General features: G+C 55.1%; 1 protein-coding gene across 1 annotated transcript in view; it reads left to right on the top strand.

Annotated features, from left to right (window-relative positions):
• Nucleotides 1-1,473: 1,473 nt before the first annotated feature.
• Nucleotides 1,474-15,934, top strand: part of MYBPC2 (myosin binding protein C2) — a 25,316-nt gene continuing 10,855 nt past the window's right edge. The window contains exons 1-15 of the mRNA XM_040457965.1: nt 1,474-1,605; nt 2,670-2,759; nt 3,249-3,335; nt 3,459-3,607; nt 4,001-4,118; nt 4,758-4,806; nt 4,971-5,030; nt 6,412-6,605; nt 6,876-7,008; nt 9,802-9,926; nt 10,017-10,122; nt 11,397-11,569; nt 13,787-13,952; nt 15,393-15,499; nt 15,821-15,850. Of these exons, the coding sequence (XP_040313899.1) occupies nt 1,587-1,605; nt 2,670-2,759; nt 3,249-3,335; nt 3,459-3,607; nt 4,001-4,118; nt 4,758-4,806; nt 4,971-5,030; nt 6,412-6,605; nt 6,876-7,008; nt 9,802-9,926; nt 10,017-10,122; nt 11,397-11,569; nt 13,787-13,952; nt 15,393-15,499; nt 15,821-15,850 (1,606 nt within the window). The 5' untranslated portion in view covers nt 1,474-1,586. The remainder of the gene's footprint in view (nt 1,606-2,669; nt 2,760-3,248; nt 3,336-3,458; nt 3,608-4,000; nt 4,119-4,757; nt 4,807-4,970; nt 5,031-6,411; nt 6,606-6,875; nt 7,009-9,801; nt 9,927-10,016; nt 10,123-11,396; nt 11,570-13,786; nt 13,953-15,392; nt 15,500-15,820; nt 15,851-15,934) is intronic.

Consider the following 15,934-nt stretch of genomic DNA (forward strand, 5'->3'; position numbering starts at 1 on the left):
TTATTTGTAAGTAATCTGTACCCCTAACGTGGGGCTCGAACTAACAATCTCCAAATCAAGAGTCGCATGTTCTTCCGACTGAACCAGCCAGGAGCCCCTGTCTCCCTCTCTTTTTGACGGTTGGAGTTCTCCCTGCGTCCCTTTCCCTCGAGGTCTCTGTCTCCCCGTCTGAATTTATGTCCTCCTTCTCTGTGTCTCTGCCCACCTCCCACTGGATACAGCCCTGCGACAGGCAGGGCAGGGCTGGAGACTCCTGGGGACAGCGACCCCCCCTGTGGCTCCCGGCTCTACACCACCTAGCTGGGCCCGCAGAGCGGTGTGGTAGTCTGCCTGGGAACGCGTGACGTCACATGGAGGCTGTCTCCGGTTGGCTTGGCGCTCCCTGGAGGCGGGGCAGTTTCCGGCATGCCGGGGCTTTTGGAAAAGGGGGGAGGGGAGAGATGGACAGGAAGAAAATCCGGAGCGACTCGTCTTCCCTCGAACCTGCTCTCTCACCCGGAGTTACTTCCCCTCCCGTCCTCCGTCTTAACTCCAATTCCCGCACACCCTTCTCCCTCTCACACCTCTCCTTCCTCTCCATAACACCTCCTGCCCCTCAAAGACCCTCGCCTCCCCCAATCCTCTCCTCCTTGCCTCCTTCACCTCCCCCCATCCGGCGTCCAGCCACACCACCCCCATTCTGAAAGCCACAGGTCCCCCTGCCGGGAAGGGCGCCAACGTCCGGGCAGCCCTCCAGGGCCTTCCCGGTCTCCCCACCCACCCCGCTGGGGGCACTCGCCCCCTCCCCCGCGTCCGGTGCCCGCCGCGCCCGCTCCGGGAACCGCAGCCGGCCGGGCGCGGTCCCAGGAGGGGCAGCGGACAGTCCGGGGTCCCAGGTGGCCGCGGCCCCAGGCCTTCGGATGTGCTCTCGCCCAGAGGCGGGACTCCAGAGTCCCCAAGCCTCAGTGCCCTCCCTGCGGGCACGGAGACCTCCCCCCACCCCCCCCGCAGCCGTCCTGCCTACGCTGGGAAACCGGACCCTCCCTCCCAGCTCCGGTTTCCCGAAAACGCCTGACTTGCAGATACTAAGAATGGCTTTCGAGACCTTCTTATCCCCTTTGCCCCCATGGCGGAGTTTTGGCTCCAAGCCCTCACCCATTTTAGACCCCAGCCCCTTCCTCTTCCGCCTCCTGGGACTCAGGAGGGCAGGGCCTCATCCTCCTCCATTTTTCTGGAGCCAAGAATCTGAGCCCCAGACACAGAAGTCCAGGCCCCCGGGCCCTCCTCCGTCAGACTTGGGAGTCCTCGCCTCCAGCACCCTCATCCTGGGACCCAGGTGTCTGAACCTCAGGCCCCTCCACTGCCCCGGTTCCGGTTCCTGGCATTCAGCCATCCCTCCAGGTCCAGATGTCATCTCTCACCCTTTAGAACACGCAGAAGGAATGTGGGGCAGCAGGGGAGGATGGGGAGGGGAGTCTGATGCCTCCCGGAGGCTCCTGGGAGTCTCCGGACTCCTTAAAGGGCTCCCCCCCTGGGGGCCCACCTGTCCTCCTTAGGGCCCTGAGGGACAAAGCTGTGGTCAGAGGAGCGAGAAGAGGTCTGCCGACATGCCTGAGGCGAAACCAGGTGGCTTTCAGAACTGCCCCCCCCCCCCCCATGTGGAGATGAGGTCCTCTTTTCTGAATGGGGACTAAGGGTTCCTCTCTTTGTAGGTTTGGGAGAATGGGATTATCTTCTCCATGTGGGAGGGGTTCCCTTCCTTGTGTGGGTGGGGGTGCCTTTCCCTGTGCAGTGAGGGTGTTCCTTTCTCTGTGGGGATTTGGGGGGCGGATCTCTGGGTACAGATGGAGATTCTCTGAATTTGAGTGCTTTCTCTCCATAGGGATGGGAGTGCTGTGTATGTAGACCTGGGGAGTCTTTGCATGGTGACGGGGGTCCTCTACATTTGGGGATGGGTTCCTCTCCATGGGGACGGGGGCCGCTTCTCTGAGTGAGGACCGAGTCCTTTCTCTGCAGGGGAAAGAAGTCCTTGTATGTGCAGAGATTAGGGGTTCCTGTCTGCGTGATGAGGAGAGCTCTGGTCTGTACAAGGGGACAAGACAAGGAGGGGACCTCCTCTCTATGGGAATCGGGGCTTCGCCATGAAGGAGTTAGGGGGCTTTCTTCATACAGGGGCCAGAGGCCCTACGTGCAGTTGGGGGCCCTTCTTTGAATGGCACTGGGGGCATTTGTTTACACGGAAATGAGGCTTTCTCTGTATGAAGAAGTGAACCGAAGAGAAGAGATGCAAACCCCCAGAGGGGACCCTCCTCCTCGGGTGCCCAGACCGCTGGCACCAGGCCCACCTGGCTGTGGCGTGGGGGTCCAGCCCTTCACTGCAGCTAGCCAGGAGCCAGCAGGCAGGGGCGGGTGGAAGATGCTGTGGTCAGCACAGGTGTCCAGTTTCCAGCCCAGGGGAAGAGCTAATTATACCCCCAGGACCCGAAAGGTCAGGGCCCGGTGGCCCGGGTGGATGGGACATGGCCTGCCTGGGGCAAGGGGAAACCTGATCGTTGAGACTCTCAATTTACGCCTGGAAGGGCTGGACTTCTGGGTCTGAGGGAGGAGGGGCCTGGGGACCCGGACTCCTGGGTTCTGGAAGAAGAGGGCACCGAGCTCTTGCTCAACTGTGAACATCTTTTACCTCACAGCGGCCAAAACGGCCCCCAAAGGCAAAGATGAGGCCAAACCAGCTCCGAAGGAAGCGGCCCCTCAGGAGGCGCCTGCACAGCCCCCCAAAGGTGAGACGATGTTCCTGTGGGGTCAGCAGAACGTGGCTCTTCATCCCCCGGGCTCTCCTTGCCCCTCAGCGCCCACCCTGCCCTCTCTCCTTTAGCCCTACCTCCAGAGGTAACCCGCCCTCCCCTGCTCACAGCCCTCCGTGGCTCCCCAGTGCCCCAGGTCAGAGCCCAGCCCCCTCAGCCTGGCCCTCGAGCCCCCAGCAACTGGCCGATTCCACCGAGTCTTGTCCAGCCCTGGACCCCACTTCACACCTCTCCTACCCCAAGCCCCATTCAAACAATCCAGTCTACCACCCTGCAATTCACACATGGGGAAACTGAGGCCCAAAGGGGGACACGTGGTCTTTCCCACGTCAGGAAAAGCCACTTTGCCCCGTGATCTTTGGCATCTGAGCAGAGGGTCCCTCAGACTCTGAGCCCTGCCCCTTAAGTGCCCTGCCGCCCCTTCCTCAGCCTGCCTCAGACCCCCTAATCCTGTCTCCTGAGCAGAAGTCCCACCTGAGGACCAGTCTCCCACTGCTGAGGAGCCCACTGGCCTTTTCCTGAAGAAGCCGGACTCTGTGTCGGTGGAGAATGGTGAGAGGGGCTGGGGACCAGGGCTCCTGGGTCTGAGGGAGGAGGGGCTGGGGTTCCCAACTTCACAGTCCTCTCTGTGGAGTCTCATGGTTTCCGTCTGGGGGGGCCCCCCCCCCCCCCCAGGAAAAGACACAGTGATCGTGGCCAAGGTGAACGGGAAGGAGCTCCCAGGGAAACCAGCCATCAAGTGGTTCAAGGGAAAGTGGCTGGAACTGGGCAGCAAGAGCGGGGCCCGATTCTCTTTCAAGGAGTCTCACGACTCTGCCAGCAATGTGAGGACCCCGTGGGGGCGTGAGGGCACGTGGGCGAGGGGTGGAGGTTGTGCGGCCCCCGATTCTCAGAAGGCGTGTGGCCTGAGGCCTGGAGCCCCCGTAGGTGGCAAATGGGACTTTGAGGGATGGCGATTGTGCGGGGCAGGAGGAGACGATGTGTGGGTTAGGGCAGGTGCGCTTGGGCACAGTGTGTGCATTTCCTGGAAGGTCTCAGGGGTCAGGGGTGTGGGTCCCCTAGGGACCAAGCTTGCCCAGGCATGGGAAGGGACAGCTGGTCCCTCCTGTGGGGCCAGGGTGAGGCCCCGGAGACGGAGTAGTGAGGTGGGCTCTTGCGGGGGGTGGGGAGGCTGCTGGGGAGTCACATGCACCCACACCTCTGGCCCCGGCCCCCAGGTATACACCGTGGAGCTGCACATTGGGAAGGTGGTACTGGGCGACCGCGGGAATTACCGCCTTGAGGTCAAAGCCAAGGATGTCTGCGACAGCTGTGCCTTCAACATCGATGTGGAGGGTGCGCTGGTGGGGGTGGGGGGGAGCAAAGGGTCGGGCCGGGGTGGGGGTTTCGGCCTGGTGTAGGAGAGCATACACATGTGGGGGTACGATTCAGGGGAGGAGGGAGCAGATGCAGGGGTCAGGGCCTTCAGCACTGGGGAGACACGAGGAGGTGTGTGGGCTTGGGGGTGAGAGGGTTCAGGTTTTGGGTCCCCATGCGAACGCTTAGAAGGTGACTTGAGTGGGTTCCAGGGTCACAGTGCACAGGCTTGAGAAGGTAGCGATACGGGCTTGGAACGTGAGGTTGAAGGTGAGGGTGTACAAGCTTAGCCCCCAGATTTGGGGGCATATGTGTGGGCCCCTGAGGGTGTACGCGCTCTGGGGTCTACAGCCCAGGGTGTATGGGGCTTAGATATGGAGGATGCAGGGAATGAGGTCTGGGGAGAAGAGCGTGCTGGCCTGGGCGTGTGGGGGTACGGGCTGCTGAGTGTGTGGTGGGTGGCAGCTAGGCAACGAGGTGTCCAGGCCCAAGTGAGAGAGCGCGCTGATCCAAGAAAGGGGGCCTGGGAGGAGGCTGTGCAGGCCGGAGGGGCGCTCTTGGTCTTAGACCAGGCCTTGCATCCAACTCACCTTCTACTCCCCGATCTCCTCCCCCCAGTGCCCCGTCAGGATACCTTTGGACAAGGTCTAGAAAGCTTCAAGCGTTCGTAAGTGATCCTGGAGCCTGGGAAGAGGTGGGGAGAGGGGGGTCTCCCTTGGGAGGGGAAGCTGCGGGGGAAGGGAGGATCGGGGAAGGCAAGGAGTGGGGGCCCAGGGTGGGCCTGAGGGCACAGGACCTCAGTGGGGTTCACGCACGCTCTCAACGCCACAGGGGTGAAGGGAAGTCAGAAGATGGGGGTGAGCTGGATTTCAGCGGCCTGTTGAAGAAGAGGTGAGCCCACCCCACGTGGCATAGAGAGGGGAGATGGGGACTCACGAAGGAGAAGGATGGTGGTTGAGGTCCCACTGCCACCTCTGGACTCCCTGTGCCCCCCTCTGCCACCTCGTCCATCTACCCATCCCCCAGCCACCCAGCCATCCGTCCGTCCGCCTACGCACCTGTCCACCATTCGCCTACACCCGTACTTACACCCACTCAACAGTCTGCCCACCGATTCACCTGCCTACCCGCCCTTTAATCCATCGTCCTCACATCCGTTTGGCTGTTCACTTAGGCTGCAGTTCACCTACGCATTCCCCTGTTCACCTCGCCAAACACCCATCCATCCGCTGGTCCAGCCACCCATTCACCAATCTCATCCATCCATCCCACCAGCTACCTTCGTATCCATTGACTAATCCATCCATCCCCTTACCTGCCCATCTGCTCTTGCATCCACTCACGCAGCCACTCGTCTACCCACCGTCCTCCCACATGTCCCTCCACCCATCTGCCATCAGCCTGCCAGCCACCTGTTCACTAGCCCATCCGTTCGTCCTTCCCCCGCCCAGTTCCCCCGCTGATCTCTCCTCTCTTTGTTCCCTTCCCTTCCTTCCTTCTTTCCAGAGATCTCCTCACTTTCTCACTCAGCAAACATCCTCTGAGGCCTCCTGTCTACCTGGGCTGAGATCAGGGGACAGAGAGAAGTGTGACTGGGTCCCTCACGTTGAGTCACTGATTGATATGGGCAGATGGGTCTGGTCCAACAGACGTGGACACAGACCAAGACTGTTTAGTGTGATCAGAGAGAGGGTTCCGTAGGGGCCTTGTGAGAACCCAGAGTGAGGGCATCTCATTGCCTGGGAAGGCCAGGAGTGCCTCACAGAGGAGGGAAACTTTGGCAGTAGTCTGAAGAGGAGTCCATCAGGAAGAGAAAGTAGGGAGGGGTCATCCGGGCAGGGAAACATTGTGTGCAAAGGCTAGGGGGCAGGAGGGGGCCCAGAAGGTTCAGGAAAAGGCAAGTAGCGTGGTTGGGTGGTTGTGGGGGTGGTGAGGGCATGGTGGGTGGGGTCGTGATCGCCAGGCTGAGCTGCTAGGACTTCCTCCTGAGGGCAGTGGGGACCCATGGAATAATTGTGAACAAAAAAAGTGTGGCATCTGATGTGGAAATTAGGAATATCCTCCTGGGGTCCTGTGGGGAACAGGCTGGAGGGGAAGAGGCAGGATGGAGGCCAGGAGGCCAGGGAGGAATCTGAGTCGATGGGCCAGGGGAGAGAGGATAAGGGACACCAGGCCCGGGGGGGGGGGGGCACAGCGAGTGGGTGGAGAAGGTGGAGGGAGCGCCTCACCTCCTCCCCCACCTGGGGGCCCTGCCTGCTCTCCCCACCCTCAGGGAGGTGGTTGAGGAGGAGAAGAAAAAGAAGAAAGATGATGATGACCTAGGCATCCCGCCTGAGATTTGGGAGCTCCTGAAAGGGGCGAAGAAGAGTGAGTACGAGAAGATCGCCTTCCAGTATGGCATCACGGACCTCCGGGGCATGCTGAAGCGGCTCAAGAAGGCCAAGGTGGAGGTCAAGAAGAGTGCAGGTCAGCACTGCTCTGAGGAGAGATGGGCCCTAACTGTAGGGACCCCAGCATCATGGGTATTGGATGTTGGGGCTCTGGACCTCTCTCTTGAAGGTCCCAATCTAAGGAGTAACAGAGCTCTGTTCTCAGGCACCTCTAAGTTCATGGGAGGCTTCCTGACCTTGACCTTGGAGAGCCTGTGGCCTGGGGAGGGAGACCTGGTATCTCTGGGGACAACCAGGGCAGTGAGAACCTCTGAGCCCCATGCCCCCTGCATCCCTCAACCTCCAGCCTTCACGAAGAAGCTGGATCCAGCGTACCAAGTGGACAAGGGCAACAAGATCAAGTTGGTGGTGGAGATCAGTGACCCCGACCTTCCCCTTAAGTGGTTCAAGAACGGCCAGGAGATCAAACCAAGTAGCAAGTATGTGTTGGGGGACGGTCCCTTGCAGGGGTGGGCACGGGAAGAGCTGAATCCCAGAGAGCGCCCACAAATAAGGCTGGCCACTCTTAACCCAGAAAGGGCGCCCCCTCATCCATATGAAAAGAGCAAATACCATAGAAAAATTGACAAAGGAGGGGCGCCTGGCAGGCTCAGTGGGCCCAGCGCATGACTCTTGATCTTGGAGTTGTGAGTTCGAGTCCCACGTTGGGTGTAGAGATTACTTTAAAAAAAAATCTCTTGGGGCGCCTGGGTGGCTCAGTCGGTTAAACGTCCGACTTCGGCTCAGGTCGTGATCTCACAGCTCGTGAGTTCGAGCCCCGCCTCAGGCTCTGTGCCGACAGCTCGGAGGCTGGAGCCTGCTTCGGATTCTGGGTCTCCCTCTCTCTCTACACCTCCTCTGCTCATGCTCTGTCTCTCTCTGTCTCAAAAATAAATAAACCTTAAAAAAAAAGGTAAAAAAAAAAAATCTCTAAAAAAAAATTTGACAAAGGTAATAAAAACAGAAGTTTGGTTGCGATGAAACCCAAATGGCTAGCATGCCATGGATTACACATTCAACCTTGCAAATGACAGCAACAACAATAAAGGAAGTAATGCAAATAAATAACAGTCTTTCTGCTGTCCAAACGGGCAAAGACTTTACAAAATGATAAAACCCAGTGCTGGAGATGACACGGGGAAATGGGTACACAGATGCTGCTGGTGGGAATGGCACTTGCTGAATCTCTGAAAGGGCAATGTATTAAAAACCTTTCAGATTGTGCAATTCTAAGGGTGCCTGGCTGGCTCAGTCAGTGAGGCGCTAGACTCTCGATCTTGGGGTTGTGAGTTCAAGCCCCACACTGGGTGCAGAGGTTACTTTATTTTTAAATAAAGCGTTTATTTATTTATTTTGAGAGGGAGAGGGAGAGGGAGAGAGAGAGAGAGAGCAAGCAAGCACAGGGAAGGGGCAGAGAGAGGGAGGGAGAATTCCAAGCAGGCTCAATGTTGTCAGCGCAGAGCCCAACGTGGGGCTCGATCTCACAAACCGTGAGATCATGACCTGATCCAACAAGCAAGATTCGGAGGCTTAACCGACTGAGCCACCAGGTGTCCCAAGATTACTTAAAAAAAAAAAAAAAAAATCCAGATTGCACAATTCAAGGTATTGATCCTAAGTGAATTATGGTTATGCATAGTTGGTCACAAGGATGTTCACTACAGCATTTGCGACTGTAGCGAGAAATGGAAAACCAAAATGTACAATTCCTTACTAGAGTGCTGTGCAGTCACTGAAAAGAGATTCTAAAATATATACTAACACAGGAGCCTGATCAAGATTAGCGTATGGGAAGAAGCATGGTCCCATTTCTGCTTCCTAAAATGTTGATACACGTACGTATAGTTAAGAGATTGGAAAGACAGAGGCTGTCGTGTGGGCAACAGTTATCTCTTGGGTGGGTCCTATTTTTAGTTTTTCCTTGGCTGTTTTTTTAAAGTTATTATTTGAGGAAGCTCTATACCCAACATGGGGTTCAGACTCATGAACCCCCGCGCCCCCACCAAGATCAAGAGTTACAAGTTCCTCTGACTGAGCCAGCCAGGCATCCCGGCTGTGTTTTCTAAGATTCCCATCAACAAGACACAAAGTGAAGTTAGTTAAGGTCCAGCTTCAGTTGCTGTAACTGAGGCCCTAAGATACATCACTGTAAATGAGAGAGGAATGTACTTCTAGCTGATCGAGGCTGGTGGGTTCGCTCTCAGAGATTTTCTAGGGACTCAGGTTCCACATGTTTGGCCACACCGTTTCTTGTGGCATTGTCCTCCTCTGCGTGATTGAAGCTGGGTCATGGGTCCATCTGTGTCTGGCAGACAGGAAAGGGGAAGGAGAGAAGTCCAGAGCAAGCAACTCAGAGGTGGAGATGACCTAGCAGGTTTGCACATCGTACCCACTCGCATTCCATTGGCCCAAGCTCAGTGGGGCCCCGTCTCAGCTGCAAAGGAGGCTGGGAAATGTAGTTCTCTAGGTGGGTAGCTGTGTGTCACTCTAAATGGAAGGGGAGGATGGATATGGGGGGCGGGGGAGGGTGCCCAGTTAGGATTTCCGCTGTGGTTATTTAAATACTAGAAATTCAGGGGCGCCTGGGTGGCGCAGTCGGTTAAGCGTCCGACTTCAGCCAGGTCACGATCTCGCGGTCCGTGAGTTCGAGCGCCGCGTCAGGCTCTGGGCTGATGGCTCAGAGCCTGGAGCCTGTTTCCGATTCTGTGTCTCCCTCTCTCTCTGCCCCTCCCCCGTTCATGCTCTGTCTCTCTCTGTCCCAAAAATAAATAAACGTTTGGAAAAAAAAATTAAAAAAAAAATACTAGAAATTGGGGCACCTCTGTGGTTCAGTCGGCTAAGCATCCGACTTCAGCTCAGGTGATGATCTCATGGTTCATGAGTTCGAGTCCCACATTGGGTGAGCTCAAGCCCTGTTTCAGGTGAGCTCGTGACCTGCTTTGGGTGAGCCCCACTTTTCTTTCTTTATGTCTGTCTGTCTGTCTGTCTCTCTCTCTGCCCCTGATGGGATTCTCTCTGCCCTCACTCACTTGTGCTCTCTCTCTCTCAAAACTAACTAAATAAACACATACACACTAGAAACTGGATCATCTGTCCTTCTTGCACACAATTTGGCTCTGAGAGGGAGTGACGAACTTGCCCCGAGAACTTGCCCTGAGATCTGGCCTGGGTAGATCTACCCTGGGGCAGGGATCTCCTCCAGGCTCTAGGCTGACGTAAGATTTTTGCACCAGGTACGTGTTTGAGAACGTTGGTAAGAAGCGAATTCTCACCATCAACAAGTGCACGTTGGCAGACGATGCTGCTTATGAGGTTGCTGTCAAAGATGAGAAGTGTTTCACTGAGCTCTTCGTCAAAGGCAAGGCTGAGATCTGGGCCTGAGCTTAGGGAGTGGGGCTCTGAAGGGCGTCCCGAAACTACTGACCTCCTGTTCCCCCGTGCCTCACAGAGCCTCCAGTCCTGATTGTCACACCACTCGAGGACCAGCAGGTGTTTGTGGGCGACCGGGTGGAAATGTCAGTGGAGGTGTCAGAAGATGGCGCCCAGGTCATGTGGTAAGTGACTCTTGATCCTTGAGCTCCATACAGGTGCCCACTGCTTCTTTGCCTCAGCTCTGATGTTTATGACCCCTCTTGGGGATTCTGGAGCTTTAACAGTCACCAGGAGGCCTCAGCCTTTCTCTGTAAATCCTAACCTCTTTCTAGAACTTCTGACCTCTACCCATCTCATCTTCTTCCAGGTCCTTTTCCTGATCCCTGCAATTTCAGATTCATTTATTCATCCATTCAACCAATCATCCATCCTTTGGTCCGTCCACTCCTGTATCCATCACCCGTCCATCCATCCATCCACCCACCCACCCACCCACCCTTGACCCATCTATCCCATTGGTTCATCCATCCATCCATCCATGACCCATCTATCCCATTGGTTCATCCATCCGTCCACCCTTGACCCATCTATCCCATTGGTTCATCCATCCGTCCACCCTAGACCCATCTATCCCATTGGTTCATCCATCCGTCCACCCTAGACCCATCTATCCCATTGGTTCATCCATCCATCCATCCATCCATCCATCCATCCATCCATCCACTCTCCCACCCATCTCCTCATCCATTCACCCATCCAACAAATATTTATTGAGCACCTGTTATATGATGGCACTCTTCTGTATATTGGAGATATAATGGGGAGAAAATATATCAGCATGGTACTTGCTCTCATGGACTTTAGAATCTGGTAAACTTCCAGGGTGCATGTGCGGGAGACAGAGACATGCATTAGCCAAGTCATCACATGAATAAATATAAAAGTTCTATTTTGACAGGTGTTTCCAAGGAGCACAAACTGATGCTGTAACCACTTTTTAATAGGAAGGAGGGACTCCAGAGGTCAGGGAAGCCTTCCTAGAAAAGGTGATGGGGGAGCTGAGATTTGAATGATGAGTAGGTAGAAGAGAAGTAGGAGGGGAGAAGTTTCCCAGGCAGGGAAGTACCATTTACAGAGGCCACACCATTTGACGTCTTTGTGATGTCATCCTCCTTGCTCTGATATCTCCCAGTGACCTTCTTGTGTCCCTTGACCTCCCACCGGGAACTTACGGCATCTCCCTGTGGCCTGTGACTTCCTGTGACCCGTCATTCCACCTGTGACCCATCTATTCAAGATGTTTCTGCCACCCTTAATCTCTCCCCCCTCCCGGCCCCTCCCTTCCTCCCCTGACCTCTGCTCAGGACTGTCTGTCCGGCCCTTGGCTCCCCCTCTGATATCCAACCCAGGGCTATGCGGGTGCCTCACTTCTCCCCTACACGTCCCCCCTGCCTAGGATGAAAGACGGCGTGGAATTGACACGGGAGGATTCCTTCAAGGCTCAATACCGCTTCAAGAAGGATGGGAAGCGTCACATTCTCATCTACTCGGAAGTGACCCTGGAGGATAGGGGTCGCTACCAGGCCATGACCAATGGCGACCAGTGTGAGGCCGAGCTCATTGTGGAAGGTACGAGGCCTCCAGGTGGGGCGGGGCCCCCTGCTCCTGCTTCTCCTCACAGCTCAAAGTCGCTCAGGCCCCGGGGCGCCTGGCGGGCTCAGTTGGAAGGGCCAGAGTGGGATTCTTGACCTCAGGGTCATGAGTTCAAGCCCCATGTTGGGCATAGAGATTACTTAAATAAATAAATACACTTAAAAAACATTGTTCAGGCCCCAAATCTTGCAGCTGTCCTTGACTCCTCTCTGGGCCTCCCACCTCGCATGTAATTCAGCGAGTCCCGGCAGCTCCACCCTCAAAGGATATCCGAGATCTGACCCCTTTTCCCCATTGCCCTCACCTGGCCCAGGTCTTCTCCACCCCTCATGCCTGGACTATTGCAGTAGCCACTGGGTGCTCTGTTGCCACAGCTGCCCTCCTCCCCACTGACACACCAGCCAGAGGGATCCTTGTAAAATCCAAGCCTAATAGTGAAAGCTGAATTCACCCTGTCATCTAGGGCCCGGGTCAGTTTCCTGTTATATAAGGTGTCACCATCTCTACCGGGGGAGGCTGGGTGAAGGGAAACAGGAATGTGCACTGTTTTTGCAAAACGCTTAGGAGTCTATAATAACTTAAGTATTAAAAAAAAAAAAACACAAAAAACCAAGTTATTTATTTTTAAGTTTATTTATTTTGAGAGGGCGTGCATAAGAGAGAGCATGAGTGGGGGAGGGGCAGAGAGGGAGAGAGAGAATCCCAAGCAGGCTCTACACTGACAGTGGGGCTTGAACTCACAAACCGTGAGATCATGACCTGAGCCCAAATCGAGAGTCAAACGCTCAACAGACCGGGCCCCCCGGGCCCCCCCCCCCCCCAAACCAAGTTATTTATGGGCCACATAAATTATGGTATGTCCACACGTAGCCATAAAAAGGGACGGTGTAAAATTACCCGATAAGGAAGGATTTCCAAGCTACTGTGTTTTTTGGTGAAAAAGCAAATGTGTTACTATTTGCCTGGAGGGGAGGAGGGAATGGAGGGAGGGAGGAGGGAAAGAAAATGTGTATATGTATTTGCTTTTATAGCCATAGACTAAGTGGGTGGTGCCTTTGGAGAAGGGCTGATTGGAGATGGGTAAGTGGGAGATTTCCCCTACTGTATCTAAATCTATTTCCTTTATTTTTATACCATGTAAATGCATCAATTTATTTATTTATTTATTTATTTATTTATTTATTTATTTATTTGTTTGTTTGAGAGAGAGATAGCTAGAGTCTGTGCATGGAGGAGGGGCAGAGAGAGGGGGGGACAGAGGATCCAAAACAGGCTCTGTGCTGACAATGGAGAGCCCGATGGAGGGCTCGAACTCACGAACCGTGAGATCATGACCAGAGCCAAAATCAGGCACTTAACTGACTGAGCTGCCCAGGCGCCCTGCAGCATTTTATTGAAAAAACAAAACTTCGGGGCACCTGGCTGGCTTAGTCAGTGAAGTGTCATCCGATTCTTGGTTTGGGCTCAGGTCATGATCTCACGGTTCATAGGTTTGAGCCCTGCATCTGGCTCTGCACTGACAGTGTGGAGTCTGCTTGGGATTCTCTCTCTGTCTCTGTCTCTGTCTCTCTGCCCCTCCCTGGCTTGCTCTCTCTCTCTCTCTCTGTTTGTCAAAAAATAATAATAATAAATAAATTAAATAAATAAATAAACAAACATAAACTAATTTTTAAATAAAAAATTTTAAAAACTGTAAGTCAGATCCCCACCATCTTCCCAACACTCCCTAGTGGCTCTTGACTTGCATGATTTAACAGAGTCATTTCTGGGGTCCCCAAGGTCTATGATCTGGCCCCGTCTGCCCCTGCCCGTCTCATCTCCTGCCACGTCTGCCTTGCTCATTGCACACTGGCCTGTTTGCCGTTTCCCACACCAACAAGCCTGTTCTGCCCAACAGGGCCTTGGTACATGCTGCTCCCTCCACCTGGGAGACTCTTCTGCATTTTCCTATGGACTCTTACCTGCCTTTCCTCAGGCCTCAAAACTCCCACTTGTTGTGCATTTACATGTTTCCCTGTTTGCCGACTGTCTCCCCACTAGAACATGAGCTCCACAAGGCCCCTGGATGTTTCTGGGTTGTTCACAGCTGTATCCCCAGTGCCTGGAACAGTGCTTGGCCCACAGTGGGTGCTTACAAATATTTGTCGGCTGACTGGAGTTTTGATAGCCCCATGTCCTTCTCTCCCTGTCCAGAGAAACAGCTGGAGGTCCTACAGGACATCGCAGATCTGACGGTGAAGGCCTCAGAACAGGCCGTGTTTAAGTGTGAGGTGTCTGATGAGAAGGTGACAGGCAAGTGGTACAAGAATGGGATCGAGGTGCGACCCAGCAAGAGGATCACCATCTCCCACGTGGGGAGGTGCGGAGCAGACTGTGGGGGTGGCTGGAGGTGGGGCAGGGTGGGGCATATGCATCAGCTAGCTATCGCTGCATAACAACCATCCCCATACTTAGTGGTTTAAGAGAGAAAGATGTATTTAATCATGAGTCCACAGGTTGGTTCGGGGCTGGCTGATGTAGGATGGCCTTTCTCATGCCTCTGTGGTCAGCTGAATGTCTGTTGGGCCGATCTTCCTGGGCTCCATTGGGACCTCAGCCAGGACACCTGGGCTGCCTCTGCCCTGGTCCACGTGACCTCTCATCCCCTAGTAGGCTAGTCCTGGCGTATTCGTGTGGCAGAAGCAGGCATCCCCAGAGACAGCAGAAGCAAATAAGGCCTCCGTGGCTTGCACTGGGAACTTTCCCAGGGTCACCTCTGCCATATTCTCTCAGGCAAAGGAAGCCACAGGCCGCAAGGCCTCATCTCAAGGGGCGTGCACACAGGGAGGGGAAAGCCTGTGGCCGTATTTGCAAACGGGTGACTACAAAGGCGGGGGAGACATCTCGCTAGAGAAACCAGGGGCTGGAATTCAACAGGCGGCGCAGGGATACCTGAGGTAACATGTGCTAACATTCGCAGGATGCAGAGCGCCCCCGTGATGCCAGTAGAAGGGCCCAAACACAGTTGCTCCCAAACGCAGTTGTGCGTCGCCTTTCCCGACAACAGCTCTTGGCAGGATGTAGGCTTTCGCCGGGTTCTGTGCAGGGACCCCTGTCTGCTGCCGTGTCAATAATTCATTAAAAAAATTTTTTTTATGTTTATTTATTTTTGAGAGAGACAGAGCGCAAGCAGGGGAGGGGCAGAGGGACGGGGAGACATAGGATCCGAAGCGGGCTCCAGGCTCCGAGCTGTCAGCACAGGGCCTGACGCGGGGCTCGAACTCACGAACCGTGAGATCATGACCTGAGCCGGAGTCGGGCACTTAACCGACTGAGCTACCCAGGTGCCCCTGGGGGGGGGGGGAGTAATTATGAGAAGGAATTCCAGTGCTTACAGGGCACTTATTATGTGCCAGGGAGATTTTTAAATGCTTTCAACAACCTCGGTCTGGATTGTTATCATTACATCTGCTTCACAGATGAAGAAAACCGGCACAGGGAGCTTAGGCAACTTGCCCAAGGTCACACGGTTAATAAGTGGCAAAACTGAGATTTGAACCCAGATGATAGCATTCCAAAACCCAGGATAAAAATGGTGGGCATAGCCATGTAGACTGCGTTGAAGTGTTTCTTGGGGAGCCTGGCTGGTTCGGTTGGAAGAGCGTGTAACTCTTGATCTCGGGGTTGTGAGTTTGAGTCCCACGTTGGGTGTAGGGATTACTTAAGTAAGTAAATAAACTTACAAAAAAAAGAGGGTGTTTCTCCACGGTGGCCCCCAGGGTGACCCTCCCCTGCCTTGTCCCCCGCCCAAACCTCTTAGAGTCCACAAGCTGGTGATCGATGACGTCCACCCTGAGGATGAGGGGGACTACACATTCGTGCCCGATGGCTATGCCCTGTCCCTCTCGGCCAAGCTCAACTTCCTGGGTGAGGATGCCCCTCTATTTTCCCCGGGGAGAAGGCACAGCACTCACCTTCCCGGACCCCAGGGCCCGGACGCTCTCCTTCAGGATTAGGTTCCCCTAATGTACATTAGGGGTGACAGCAGGCATCTGCTGACCTCACGGGTGGAGTCAGATGGGACGATGGAGGGAGAGAGCACGGATGTGTCCATCTCAGTCATGGGCCTGAACCCGTCCCCACACCCCCGGGTCCCTGGGTGATGCCAGACCTTCCCCTCAGCCTCTGGGGTGGGAAAAGGGGCCCGCTGGATGTAGAGCTAAACGTGCCATCTTCTGTGTCCTCCAGAAATCAAGGTGGAGTATGTACCCAAGCAAGGTAAGGACCAGGGGCTGCTGTGGCAAGCTGGGGACCCCTCCTGGGTCTGAGGGAGGAGGGCGCTGGGGTCCCGGACTCCTGGGT

The sequence above is a fragment of the Herpailurus yagouaroundi genome, unplaced genomic scaffold, assembly GCF_014898765.1.
Source record: "Herpailurus yagouaroundi ecotype Mexico unplaced genomic scaffold, PumYag 220, whole genome shotgun sequence".
NCBI lineage: Eukaryota > Metazoa > Chordata > Mammalia > Carnivora > Felidae > Herpailurus > Herpailurus yagouaroundi.